This window comes from Chiloscyllium plagiosum, chromosome 13 (genome assembly GCF_004010195.1).
Source record: "Chiloscyllium plagiosum isolate BGI_BamShark_2017 chromosome 13, ASM401019v2, whole genome shotgun sequence".
In the NCBI taxonomy this organism is placed as follows: domain Eukaryota; kingdom Metazoa; phylum Chordata; class Chondrichthyes; order Orectolobiformes; family Hemiscylliidae; genus Chiloscyllium; species Chiloscyllium plagiosum.
The window spans coordinates 74,026,326-74,040,276 of NC_057722.1; the positions used below are offsets into that span (position 1 = coordinate 74,026,326).

Genomic DNA, 13,951 nt, shown 5'->3' on the forward strand with positions numbered 1-13,951 from the left:
GAATGGAGGGCTTATCTTACGAAGAGAGGTTGACTGAGCTCGGACTTTTTTCATTGGAAAAAAGGAAGAGAGGGGACCTCATTGAGGTGTACAAGATAATGAGAGGCATAGATAGAGTTGATAGCCAGAGACTTTTTCCCAGGGCAGAAATTGTTAACATGAGGGCTCATAGCTTTAAGCTGTTTGGTGGAAAGTATAGAGAGGATGTCAGAGGCGGGTTCTTTACGCAGAGACCACGGAATGGGTTGCCAGCAGCAGTTGTGGAAGCGAGGTCATTGGGGATACTTAAGAGACTGCTGGACATGCATATGGTCACAGAAATTTGAGGGTTCGTACATTAGGTTTACCTTACATGAGGATCGATGGTTGGCACAACATCGTGGGCTAAAGGGCCTGTTTTGTGCTGTTCTGTTCTATGTTCTGGCCAGTTCTAATTAAATGGCCAGAAGTCTTTTAGGAAATTCTAGGGTCTATCAAAGGAGCTAAATCTACCTTCCATGTTGGCCAGCGAGCAAGTCCACAATTTTGCAAGGCCCTCTCAGTGCAATTTGCCTTATGGACAAAAGTAGAGGCAGAAATCAGAAAGCTGGAAAGCGAAGGAATAATTAAACCATCCCAGTTTGTGGAACGGGCTGCACCGATCGTACCAATTGTGAAGCCTGATGGGTTGGTTCACTTTAGTGAAGATTTTAATTAAACGGTAAACGACTTCTCGCAGCTGGATAAATACCCAATCCCTCGCATCGAGGATTTATATGCGTAACTGGCAGAGGGGTTGTCCTTCATGAAGCTGGAGATGAGCCATGCGTACTTACAGTTGTGGTTAGATGAGGATTCCCAAAAGTATGCTACAATTTATACCCCTAAGGATTTGTAGCAATACACAAGACTGACATTTGGGGTATTGTCAGCCTGTGCAATTTTTTGGCAAACAATGGAGAATATTTTTGCAAATCCTACCTCGCGTCACCATTTATCTAGATGATGCGCTTATAACAGAGAAGATCAATAAGGAACACTTCGAGAACTTGGACATAGTCCTTTGATGTTTCTCCCAGGTGGGTATACATCTTAGAAAGGAAATAATGGGTAGTCCAGGCATCCCAAGTGAACTACTTGGGCTACAGAGTCAACAGGGCCAGGTTACATCAGTTGGAAAATAAAGTGAGAGTGATCAAAGGTGGCCTGGTTCCACGTCTATACTGGAGCTTAGATCTTTCCTTGGGCTGGTGAATTATAATGGAAAGTTCATGCATAACCTAGCCTCCATCCTGGCATCTCTGCATCAACTCTTAAAAATGAGTCAGCCTTAAAAATGGTCATATAGCCATGCCATAGCTTTCAGGGAAGTAAACTAACAGCTGTCATCCTCTAAGGTGTTAGAGGATCCCAAGTGAGATCTGGTATTGGCTGTCATGCCTCCACACAAGGCATCAGGGGAGTATGAGCTGATTGGTGGCACAATGGAGAGGAACACCCAATGGCATCTGCATCTACAACTTTGGCTAATGCAGAGGGTAAATATGCCCAGGTAGAGAAGGAAGGTTTGGTGGTCATATTTGGTGTTAGGAAGTTCCACCCAATACCTTTATAGCCACAAATTTGTGATAATAATGGACCACAAACCCCTGCTCGGTCCACTTAAAGAGGACAAGATAGTGCCGCTCATAGTGGGCGGCTTAAAGAGGACAAGATAGTGCCGCTCATAGTGGGCGGCATGGTGGCACAGTGGTTCGCACTGCTGCCTCACAGCGCCAGAGACCCGGGTTCAATTCCCACCTCAGGCGACTGACTGTGTGGAGTTTGCACGTTCTCCCCGTGTTTGCGTGGGTTTCATCCGGGTGCTCCGGTTTCCTCCCACAGTCCAAAGATGTGCAGGTCAGGTGAATTGGCCATGCTAAATTGTCCGTAGTGTTAGGTAAGGGGTAAATGCAGGGGTATGGGTGGGTTGCGCTTCGGCGGGTCGGTGTGGACTTGTTGGGCCGAAGGGCCTGTTTCCACACTGTAATGTAATCTAATCTAAAAAAAATCTAGCTTCTTGTCGAATTCAGCGTGGGCTGTAATACTAAGTGTGTACGTTTACAAGTTGGAGGACTGTCCAGGAGGCCAAGTAGCAAATGCAGATGGATTGAGCCACATCCCACTGGCAAACACACCAGCTGTGATACTGCCACTGGAAGAGTATGTAATGGTTGTACATTTTCTGGGCACACTTACGGTCACAGCTGACAATATCAGACGTTGGACACAGAAAATCTGGCCCTGACAAAACTGCAACAGCTGCTGGTGACGGGCAAGTTAAAAGGTTATCATAACCAGAACTGAAACCTTTTTGGACCTGGAGAGACCAGATCATGGTAGAGGATGGTATATTATTATAGGGAGCAAGAGTGATTGTCCTGAGCAAAGGTTCCTGCCAGATACTGACTGAACTCCATGAGGGACATCCAGGGGTCTCCAAACAAAGATGTCGTTGAGAAGTTATGTCTGGTGGCCAGGATTAGGTACAAACATAGTTGCATTGGTAGGGCAGTGCCCAGAGAGTAAACAAGGACAAAAATTACTGCCCACACCTCCCCGACAATCATGGGAATGGCCAGGTAAACCCTGGACTCGGTTACAAATCAACTATGCAGGTCCAGTTGTGGGCTTGAGATTAGTCATTGCGGATCCCCACTCAAGATGGCATAGAGTTCATTCATCAAACATGGGGGCAAAGATAGCAAAACTGCACACATCTTTTGTAGTAATGGACCCAGGAAATGTTGGTCACAGATAACGAGCCATTGTTTACGAGCAGGGAATTCAAGTAATTCCTAAAGTCAAATGGAATTTGACATATAAGTACTGCTCTACACCATCCATCATCCAATAGCTTGGCAGAAAGAGCAGTCCAAACTTTGAAGGCAGGTTTGAAGAAACCGCCTAGAGCTTTGCTCACTACCAAAACCTAAATGGTTATAGGACCACCCCTCGTGCAACTACAGCGATAGCTCCAGCAGAGTTGCTGATGGTGCAGAGTCTTCTCCCCAAGTTAAACCTGATCACCCCAGACCTGGTGGAGGAGGGGGTATGATGGTGAAACGGCATCCGGAACTCAAATACCAGACACTCTCTGCTAAGCGAGAGAGCCAGTTTACTTCAAGGGACGAAGTTTGGTGTTGGAACCATGGGAATGGCCCTGAATGGGTAAGAGTAGTGATTGTAATGAGGTCAGCTTAATCAACGCGAGGTCAGGTCCAGTAACAGATAAAGATAAGTATGTGTAATGGTCCTGAACAAACACGTGGACCATATGAAAGCCGTGAACTTGCAAATGATACAGGACCAAAACGTGCTCGGCTCCTTGGAACAGTCGGAAAATCTGGTGGAACCTTATTTTCTCCCTCTGTCAACGGTTGAAAATATCTCTGAATCTGAGATGGACACAGAGTCAGAGGAACCTTACCCGGTGCTAAAACACCGCAGAAGGCAACCAGCCTATGTCCTTGGACTCAGAGGGAGAAGGATGTAGGGATTGTAATGAGGTCAGCCAGATGGACCTCATAGAATGTGAGTTCCCTGATTGGGGCTGATAACCTGGCCCAATCAGGGAGTGCTGGCTGACAGATATAAGCAGGTGTGTCAGACCTTCTGCCATTCTGAGAGCTGGCTGTAATGGAGCTGGATCAGTGTCAAGGACTCTCCATGTGTAAACAAAGGATGACTTGGTGATGGGATTCCGGCCTCTGTGGAGTAGTTTCATGATTATCTTGTGCAAAATACTGAACGACAGGGCGGAATCTCTTACTTGGTACAGTGTGACTAATGGTGTCCCACCAGGCTAAATGATAGGGACTCAACAATTCCCTGCTTTCTTCAACAACTAAGATGATCTGATGAAAAGCCACAATCCTAATTCACTGGTAAGACAAAAGTGGTGGCAATGTACAGGCATAAGGACAAAGGTCAGGGGCTCCATTGCTGCTCCTGGTTCGATCTCCAGCCTGTACATGGCTGACCTGTTCAGGTGGACTCTGGACACTAGGTATTGAGTTACTGATGTATCCCCATCCCATGCCATGGAGATGTAAATGGAAACATAGAACATAGAAGATAGAAGAATACAGCGCAGTACAGGCCCTTCGGCCCTCGATGTTGCGCCGATCCAAGCCCACCTAACCTACACTAGCCCACTATCCTCCATATGCCTATCCAATGCCCACTTAAATGCCCATAATGAGGGAGAGTCCACCACTGCTACTGGCAGGGCATTCCATGAACTCACGACTCGCTGAGTAAAGAACCTACCCCTAACATCTGTCCTATACCTACCCCCCCTTAATTTAAAGCTATGCCCCCTTGTAATAGCTGATTATTGGTAGGTTAAGTGACTAGCCAAAACTTATGGCTAATGTATTTCAATATCAGCAGACATGGCATCCACCTGGAACCTGTAAAAGGAGAGAAGAGGGTACATACTACATAATAAATGTCACATAGAGGTCCAGAAAATATTCAAAAAGGCTGATGTTTATATTTAGATGGCTAGGATACGATTGGGAAAAGCCATATTCCAACTCTCCAATGCCTTGTTTATAGCGTAGCTGGATACTGTGAATAATTCTCAACACCACATACTGAGAAGGATATGTTGGCCTTAGAGAAATTGCAGGAAGGATTTGCCAGATGAGATTTTGGGGATAAATCAGGAGGAGAGGTCACACAAACTATGTTCCTTGGAATTTAGAATGTTAATGCATTGTTTCATTGAAGTTTTCAAGATATTAAGGGGATCCAACAGAGTAGAGTAGGAGAAAGTAGAGAAGGAGTAAGGGGCATTGTTAAAACTGAATCAAGAGCTTTCAGCGATGAAAATTGTAGAATTGTTAGGATGCAAAAGGAGACCATTTGGCCCATTGCATCTGCATCAGCTCGCTAAACAATTTGGCTTAGAATCAATCTCCTGGCCTTTTCCTTGTTTCTATTTAAATAACCATTTAATGCCCTCTGGAATGTCTCGATTGTACTGGACTCCACCACACCCCTAGCAAAGCATTCCAGGCATTATTTACTCGCTGTGTGAAAAAAAAATTGTAACTCGCATTTTCTTCTTATGCAAGAAATCTGTGCTATCTGGTTCTCAATCCTGCCACGCATAAAGTCAGAGGTCACACGGCACCAGTTTATTTGAAATCACAAGCTTTCAGGATGTTCCTCCCAAAAGCTTGTGATTTCAAATAAACCTGCTGGACGATAACCTGATGTCGTGTGACTTCTGACTTTGGCCAACCCAGTCCAACACTGGCACCTCCACATCATGGCTGCCATGTTCTCCTTATCTAGTTTATCCCAACCTCGCCTGGTTATGAAAACTTCTATCAAATCTCCTCTGAGCCTTCTCCTCTCCAAAAATGCAGCCCCTCACTAGTAATTTGGGATCAGTTCTCCTAAAAGCCGATTAGAAGTTTAGCATGCTCTTCCACAAGTAACAATTGACTTTTAAGCGATTGGTATCTTTAAAACTGAGATTAATAGATTTTTGTTAGTACAAGATTTGGGGCAAAATGTATATTTGGAGCTGGGTCATATAGTAACCATGATCTCACTGAATAATTAAATCAGCTGAAGGGGTGAAGTGGACTAGTCTGTTTCCTGTGTCCTCTGGGACTAGGGACTATTAGTCCAAGGGAGTGGGAGGCAGTAATGCCAGGGAGGAAAAAAACTTTGCACAATCCTTCTTTGGAATAAAGGAGATATAATCTTAATTACATGGTGTTAGATAAACTTCAGCAGGTTAAAGCACGTATCCAGGTATGACAGCTAGGCATGACATGACCTTTCCTTCAATGCATAGAAAAAAATGCTTAATATGTCATGTATAGATGGATAATGTTGAATTAAGTTCCAAGCCGTGTGTGTGAAGTTCAAGTGGCAAGATGTTTTAGTAAACTGTATTCTTTACCTGTTTGAACATCTGTACTTTAAGTGTGTCTTCATAACTGTGAAAAAGGAGTCCTTCTGTATGAGGAAGTAAACTAATGTTCTGTCTTGTTGAGAGGAATCTCCCAGATAATCCCTCTTGATAATTGCTCTGCTTTAAATCTGAAAGAATCACATCATTTTGGATTGTCCAAACTCGACCGTGCATGTTTCTGAAAGATGTGGCTGTACTGTCAGTTTCAGATTTAATGCTGAATGGTTTGGGGAGTGCAGAGCTTCAGAGGTTTCAGTGTAACTTTCAGTAACTGCAAGTTTTCCTAAAGATTCCTTCTCCTATTGCTTTGTTTCTTTGCAGAAACTAGAGAACACGAGTCTTAGATATGTGTTTTCTAGGCAAGTTCCCAGTTAAACAACAGGTTAAATAAATGTCAACATGGTAACTTGGCAGGAAATCCTGTCAGTTAGACCAGAACTATAAAAGATTAAAAGGAATCTGAAAGACCATTGAACTCATTTTATTATTACACATCTCAGTCCAACATTTTCCCATTTAATTAAACTTTGGTTTTGATAGATGTATGACAACATTGACTGCACAGATAATTAATTCCTTTTTCTTGGATTAATAATGCTTGCCAACTGAGGCATGAAAGAACCAGAAGAAATACTACTGATTTTTCTTTTTTCTGCAGGAATAATCAAATGCAAGAGAGACCGGAATTATCCAAATGGTCAGATCTGCCCTTTGTGCGCGACTCCAGATGTCTCTCGAGGCAAAGATATTTTACAGCTACCTCCTTCAGTGTTTGCATGTGCACCACCAAGTATCCAATCCCCACTGAAAATCAGTAACAGCACTCTGCAAGAAGAGGGGGATTACGCAGCCGTTAATGCCAAGGACTTCGTGGCACCTTTAGGTCAGATGAGTTTGAACATGAGCGATCAATCCGGGAATGGCTGTGAAATAACCTGCAACATTCACAGACCCTCAGGAACACCACAGGTGAGCCTGGATCAAAAAGAAGGCTACGTGCTGCTAAACTCTTCCCTGTCAACCTTCCTGGTCTGCTATGTCGACTATGAACAGCTCCAGCGGCTTTGGGGCATCTTGGCAATGTACACTGATTCGCCTCTACAACTTGAGAAGGACACACTGCTGAGCAAAACACCGCACATGAGTTACCTTTACAAACAGTCATCAGCCACTGCCTTGCACCAGTTTACTGGCGTTGAGATGCAGATCAGGGCAGATCCCGCATGGCTGATGCAAGACAAGATAAACCTACAGATGGACAGGACTCAGACCACCTTGAATGTTTTGCAAATCAAATACCAGGTAGAGGTTCAAATTAACTTGCAAGACCTGGAAGCTAAGCCTGGGAAAAATAGTTGGGTGATGATAAAGAAAGCCAAAGGTGCAAAAACGGAACACTTTGTGGTGGTAGGTGGGACAGTGGAGTTAGAGTGCCAAGCTGTTGGTGACCCCAAACCCATCATTGCATGGATACTTCCAGATGGCAGCAAAATGCGCGCTCCATACAGTAGCGATGATAGCCGGGTTTCGGTCAGTGCAGATGGTAAATTCATACTAAGAATAGCTGACCTCTACGACACTGGCATCTATCACTGTGTGGGAACCAATTACCAAGATGCAGATGTACTGAGCTTCAGAGTCATTGTTCTGGACCCTAATGTGGCAGAGGACTATATAAATGGCCCTTACATTACTAAATCTGGTGGAGACTCAATCCATCTTCCATGCCAAGCAACTGGCGTCCCAAACGCATCCATTAGTTGGGTTCTTCCAGACCATAGAGTATTACATCAAACAACTGGGAATAAGGAGATAACCCCAAATGGAACTTTAAAGATAAAAAGGCTAACAACCAGGGACAGTGGCTTTTACAGGTGTTTGGCTGCGAACCGTTATGGGATTGATCTCTTGGCGCTACAACTAACGGTTACTGGCTCCAGAATTTCTTCTGAGGAAGAAATCGCTGAAAGTAACGATGGAGCAGAGGGAAACTTTGGGTCCGGGGAGAGTGAAGAAGACATGCTAGAGCCTGAAGATTTGGAAGATGGTCAGTTCTCTTCTCAGAGTACCTCAGAGGATGAGACGTACTATATTACGACCAGCAGTTCACAGCCCACATCTCAACCAGAAACAAGCACAGCTGTCCCAGTTACCCCCAGGAGGAGAACTAAAGGCAGTGGCAGAAAAACGCATCAGCGGCCCAACCGTAGACGGTTGAAACAGCCTCGAAGGAGAGTAGACCCTCAGCACTGGGCAGAGTACCTGGCGAAGGTCAGAAAAAAAGTCTCCACAAAAACCGCTACACGTAAAATCACCATCAAACCTCATGCGACAGATTTGACGTTGGAGCCAACCGCTGATGAGAAAGAAGCATCAGGGGTTGACTTGGGAAACGCAGAAGAGGAAGAATTAATAGTGGTAACAACCAAACTGCCTACGGTTGTTTCAGGTTTTCCGTCATATCCTATCACTGAGAAGTCAACAGAAATTGGTCCACAGTTGAAATCAATTCTTCCGACTGTAAAGCAATTCCACACAACAGAGCTAGATGCAAAAGCTGCAGTTCCTCCAGTTCTAAAGGGGGCTACAGATTCCAGTTTGTTTCCAAAGGTAACAGAGACCATTACCAAAAAAGAATCTACCAGAGTGATATCCCAGGGACCAACCGCAACTCCCCATGTACCTAAACCAACCGAAGCAAATGCAGAACTTCAGGTGACAGTTTCTCGCGACATTAAGCAAACCCATTACATGCCGAGTCCAACACCAACACCATTGACCACAGACAAACCAAAGGAACACACATCATCAATAGCTGACACAACAGGAAAGGTTGACCCTGCAAGGACACGTGACTATCACACTCACATTGCAACAGTAACTATGGCCAAAGAGGATGGGAATCGAATTCTGTTTAAAACCACTCAGAAAATCACATTTCCATTGACCACGTCCCTGTCCACCATCCTCACTCAGCAGCTTCACATCGTAAGGGAAGCCACGACTCGTGCTCCAGTTTCCAAATCCCAGCGCTTTGGATGGCGACAGAAATTCCCCTATAGACGCCGTTTTGGTAAGTCCGGCAGACGGAGACACAGGTACAAGATTGTGAGACCCGAGCTGAGGAGGCCAGCGTGGTCTGAAGAGAGAACAACACTGTCCACCTTGATGCATTCTGCAGCCTCCAGCCCAAATCATATACCCTCTGTCACCCAGATCCCACCAGGACCTCCACTTCCACAACCAGCACCGAAGCCAAACGGAGCAAGTACCATGTCTATGCAAGCACCCAGCCAGCAATCTGGAGATTCGAGTGCCAGTGAAACTACCACCAAATACACCAGAATTTATCCTAAGGAAGAAGTGCAAACAGTTAGTGATCCTGAGGTGGAACGGACCTGGTCACAATGGGTGACCAGGGCTGATACTGGAATACAAACTGCAGAATCTGAAACCACAACACAGCTCGCTGAGACTAGTTTAGTTGCCAGACCAACACATACCGATGGGACATTATCAGAAAGGTCACCTTACTTTGACCTTCTCTCCACAACGACTGTGACAACTGCTGAGCCTTCAACACGGTCCTCCAAGGTTGTTCGTGGGAAAATCCCTTGGACTCGGCTTTTCGGATTAAAAAATCAGAAGGATGCTTTGAGAAGGCTTCGTAAACCCATCAAGAGTTCCCAGGCCAAAACTGCTGTTCCTAAAATGTCCATCATTTTAACGAAGCCTACTCCCCACAGTGTGAGTACATTGCAGGCAGTAGGAGGCTCACTGAGACCAAACTTCTCGACACCAAATCCCAATAGCAACCAAACTAAGGCAACTACGAGGCTCTCTACTGTTTTCCTCCATACCCCCTCTACCACAAATCTGCCAACAACAGTTAAAATTGTTCCCTTCACCTCAGAGACTGTGACCACCACTGCAGCCACTATCCAAACAACTTATGCAACACGCAGAATGGGATTCCGTCGGCGGAGACCTGGCAAGTTTAACAGAACAAGAAAGCGTCTATCATCGTCATGGTCAAACATGAGTCGTAACCGCTTGGTGGCATCAGCAGCTGAAAGTAGGAAGATGCATCCAACAAAAACTAGGATTCCATTACCTCCACGCACTAGAGTAGCCACTGAAGCATCTCATGATGTTGCCATTGCAGCTAGCACCACCATTGAAGATGCACAATCTTACAAGTCTCTTTTAACCTCAGCTGGAGTGACTCCTGCTACAATCACAAGGCAGTATAATTCTAAAGTTCTACATCTGCCTAGCAATGCCCTTACCAGTCAGTCAACTGTAAAGCCACTCACCACACCCAATACGATAATCCTAATCCCACCTACTTCCAAAACCACAGCAAGGGGAATTCCAACTGTTACCCTTCAATCATCCGGTTTCACAGAGGCAACTAGGTGGTCTACCATCAGAAAGAAAATTGATCCTACCAAAATAATGCTGTTGCCCCCAGCTACTGAAAGCACCAGTGCCTCCACAACCATTGTACCATCCACTGAGCCAAGTGTACTTGCTACAACTGTGGCTGCAAGCTCCAAACAGCCACCAACCACTGCCAGGTCTCCGCCCAGGACTCTGCCCAGATTCCGCATCACCTTACACAGGTTTACCACATCTGTGCCTCCGAAGCGGGACCAATCTCTGCTGCCACAATCCAGGATGGATACGTCACTTCGGCAAAACCTGCAGACCAAAGCCATAAGCACCGTTCAAACCAGTACTGAGACTAAGTGGAAAACACCACTGAGTTTTACAGAGGGGCCAACTAGATACAGGGTGGCACCACCCCCATTGAACAGTGATCTTGAAAACACAATAGGGAATGAAGGGGGCAAAGATGAGCTTTTCAACAAGTCCGATGCTTTGTCACCCAATGTCATTGCGGTGGATCCCATGAGTCAGAATCGTCCCTCCAAACCAAGACTGATCGGTGGAAACAAAGCCAGTTTCACCTTTGTGGCAGATTCTGATGCGTTTATACCATGTGAGGCAACTGGGAATCCTCTTCCCATCATCAGCTGGACAAAAATCTCAACAGGTAAGCGTGTGATGATATCAAGGCTTGAAGAAGTGTATTCGATTTTAGTTTTTAAGAAGAAAGGTCTTAAAACAGAGGTGTAAGGCTGTCTATTGAAATCCCATAAATAAATAGATTTTGAGGCCTTGGGTATTTTTTTAAAGTTAGAACAATAGAAGCAACCTGAATGGGCAGGGTCAATGAGATCCAAGTCAATGTGTTTTTTGATAGAGTTCCAGTTGGAGTGCCATGCTTCTAAGAATTCTTGCACATGTCTCTGTTTGGCTTGTCCTAAGATGGATGTGTTGTCCCAGTCAAAGTGGTGTCCTTCCTCATCTGTATGTAAAGATACTCATGAGAGTAGGCCATGTCTTCTTGTGGCTAATTGATGTTCATGTATTCTGATGGCTAGTTTTCTGCCTGTTTGTCCAATGTAGTGTTTGTTACAGTTCTTGCAAGGTATTTTGTAAATGACATTAGTTTGCTTGTTGTCTGTCTAAGGTCTTTCAAGTTCATTAGCTGCTATCTTAGTATTTTGGTTGGTTTGTGGGTTACCATGATGCCAAGAGGTCTGACTTGTCTGGTAGTCATTTCTGAGACGTCTTTGATGTAGGCGAGAGTGGCTAGGGTTTTTGGACACATTTTGTCTGCTTGTTTGGGTTTGTTGCTGAGAAATTGGTGCACTGTGTTCATTGGGTATCCGTTCTTTTTGAATACACTGTATAGGTGATTTTCCTCAGCTCTGTGTAGTTTCTCTGTGCTGCAGTGTGTGGTGGCTCATTGAAATAATGTTCTGATGTAGCTCCATTTGTGGGCGTTGTGATGATTGCTTCTGTAGTTCAGTATTTGGTCTGTATGAGTTATTTTCCTGTAGATGCTGGTTTGAAGTTCCCCATTGGCTGTTCACTCTACTGTGATGTCTAGGAATGGCAGTTTGTTGTTGTTTTCCTTCTCTTTAGTGAATTTTATGCCAGTAAGGGTAATATTGATAGTCTTGAAGGTTTCCTCTCATTTGTTTTGTTTAGTGATGACAAAGGTGTCATCCAAGTAGTGGACCCAAAGTTTGGGTTGGACAGTTGGCAGAGCTGTTTGTTCGAGTCTCTACATTACTGCCTCTGCTAAGAACCCTGATATCGGAGATCCCATGGGTGTTCCGTTGGTTTGTCTATAGGTTTTGTTGTTGAAGGTGAGGTGTGTGTTAAGGCATAGGCCCACTAGCTTGACAATAATGTCCTTGCTGATGATGTTGGTGATGTTTGGTGTCTGTGCCTTCGGTTCTTCTAATAGCGTAGTCAGTGTTTCCTTGTCCAGGTTAATGTTGATGGATGTGAATAGGGCTGTTGCATCAAAGGAGACCATTATTTCATCTTCTTCTATCCTGGTGTATTTGATGGTCTTCAGGAATTCTTGGGTGGAGTGGATGGAGTGGCGTGAGTCTTCTACTCAGTGTTTTAGTCTTTGGTGTAGCTCCTTGGTCAATCTGTAAGTTGGTGTTCCAGGTAGCGAGACTATGGGTCAGGGGGGTCTCCTGGTTTGTGAATTTTGGGTAATCCATAGAAGTACGGTGTCTTGGATCCATCTGGTTTCATTTTTTGGAAGTTAGTTTTATTTATTTCTCCAGATTCCTGAAGTTTGTTTTGAGTAGGGCTGTGATTCGGTTCTGTAGTTGGGGTCGAGTCTATCGCCACTCGTTAGTAATTGTTGGTATCTGCAAGCAGTGCGTTCGCTTTCCCAACATAATCTCTTTGATTTAAAATGACTGTCAAGCGTCCTTTGTCTGCAGGTAGGATAACAATATTTTTATATTTTATACCCGTGCAAGGAAACCTAAACACATAAATAAAAAGCAGGCCATACCAGCAGTACTTCACCGGAGGCTCATTGATGATGTTACTTAGTATGGTGATGAAACGTATGAAAATGAACCTTCCAGCTCAGTGAGCAAACATACATCCAGAACCTCGTCCTGAGCACAAATCTTCTCCAAACTCGTAAAAAGATGCGTCTTTGAATAACGCAACTGACCCTTTGTTCAATTACCCAGTCACCCGTTTGTTCTCTTATTAAGCCATTCGTTCACTCTCATCCATTGTTTAAAACATTCATTGGTTCACCATTCACTCATTAATCCATTCACAGAATAATCTATTATATTTCTCACCCATTTACTCATTCATAAACATGCTCACTCATTAATTCACTCACTTAATTATTCATGTTTTGCTTCAGACATGTCTTAAGACAGTTAGCAATTAATAGTGCCATGCTTGGAAAGTATTTAAATGAAGCAGACACTAAAGTGTCAGTGTAACTCCAGCCAGGAGTCATTCATAATCCATTGACTTGAGGACCCTTCATGAAAGATCCTACGACATTCCTTAGGCCTTTGCTACATAATGTGTTGCTTTAATGATCCTCTAAACTGGGCTAAAAAGTACACAGTGGCTCTTTTGATTCCTATTGGTCCTGTACTGCTGAAACTTCACTTCCTTTAGCCTTTTAGGAAATTACACTTCTGATAATTCTCTTCAAACACTTGTAATGCTAGGATCAGGTACAGACCTTGTAAAACTTATCAAAGCTTCTTTACGGTCATGAGATTAGCAAACTCCACAGGTGGGCACTGCCAGCTGTGAGACATTCTCCCCAGCTGTCAGTTTCATACCTGCGATATGATGTAAAACAGCTTCAGCAAGCTGACAAGGGATATATTTGAATATGTGGCCATCTATCCACAATTCAGTGTGATAGGATATTTGTTATTGTTAAACCATAGTTGTACACAATTGGAAACAGAGGAAGCTTTCCTCCTGTCAGCCATAGATTGTTTTAGTCTCCAGGAAGCCCAAGAAGGAAATGTTTCCTGCCCATCCTTGGTTGTTCTGAGGACTTTAACCATCAGTCCTCTAGTGTGGTATTGGAGTCACTTGTAGGGCTGATTGGGTAATGGAAAAGAT

At 44.3% G+C, this 13,951-nt stretch overlaps 1 protein-coding gene across 1 annotated transcript in view; it reads left to right on the forward strand.

Annotated features, from left to right (window-relative positions):
• The window catches only part of igsf10 (immunoglobulin superfamily, member 10), a 52,235-nt gene that overhangs the window by 16,094 nt on the left and 22,190 nt on the right, over window positions 1-13,951 (forward strand). The window contains exon 5 of the mRNA XM_043702723.1: window positions 6,615-11,015. Within this exon, the coding sequence (XP_043558658.1) occupies window positions 6,615-11,015 (4,401 nt within the window). The remainder of the gene's footprint in view (window positions 1-6,614; window positions 11,016-13,951) is intronic.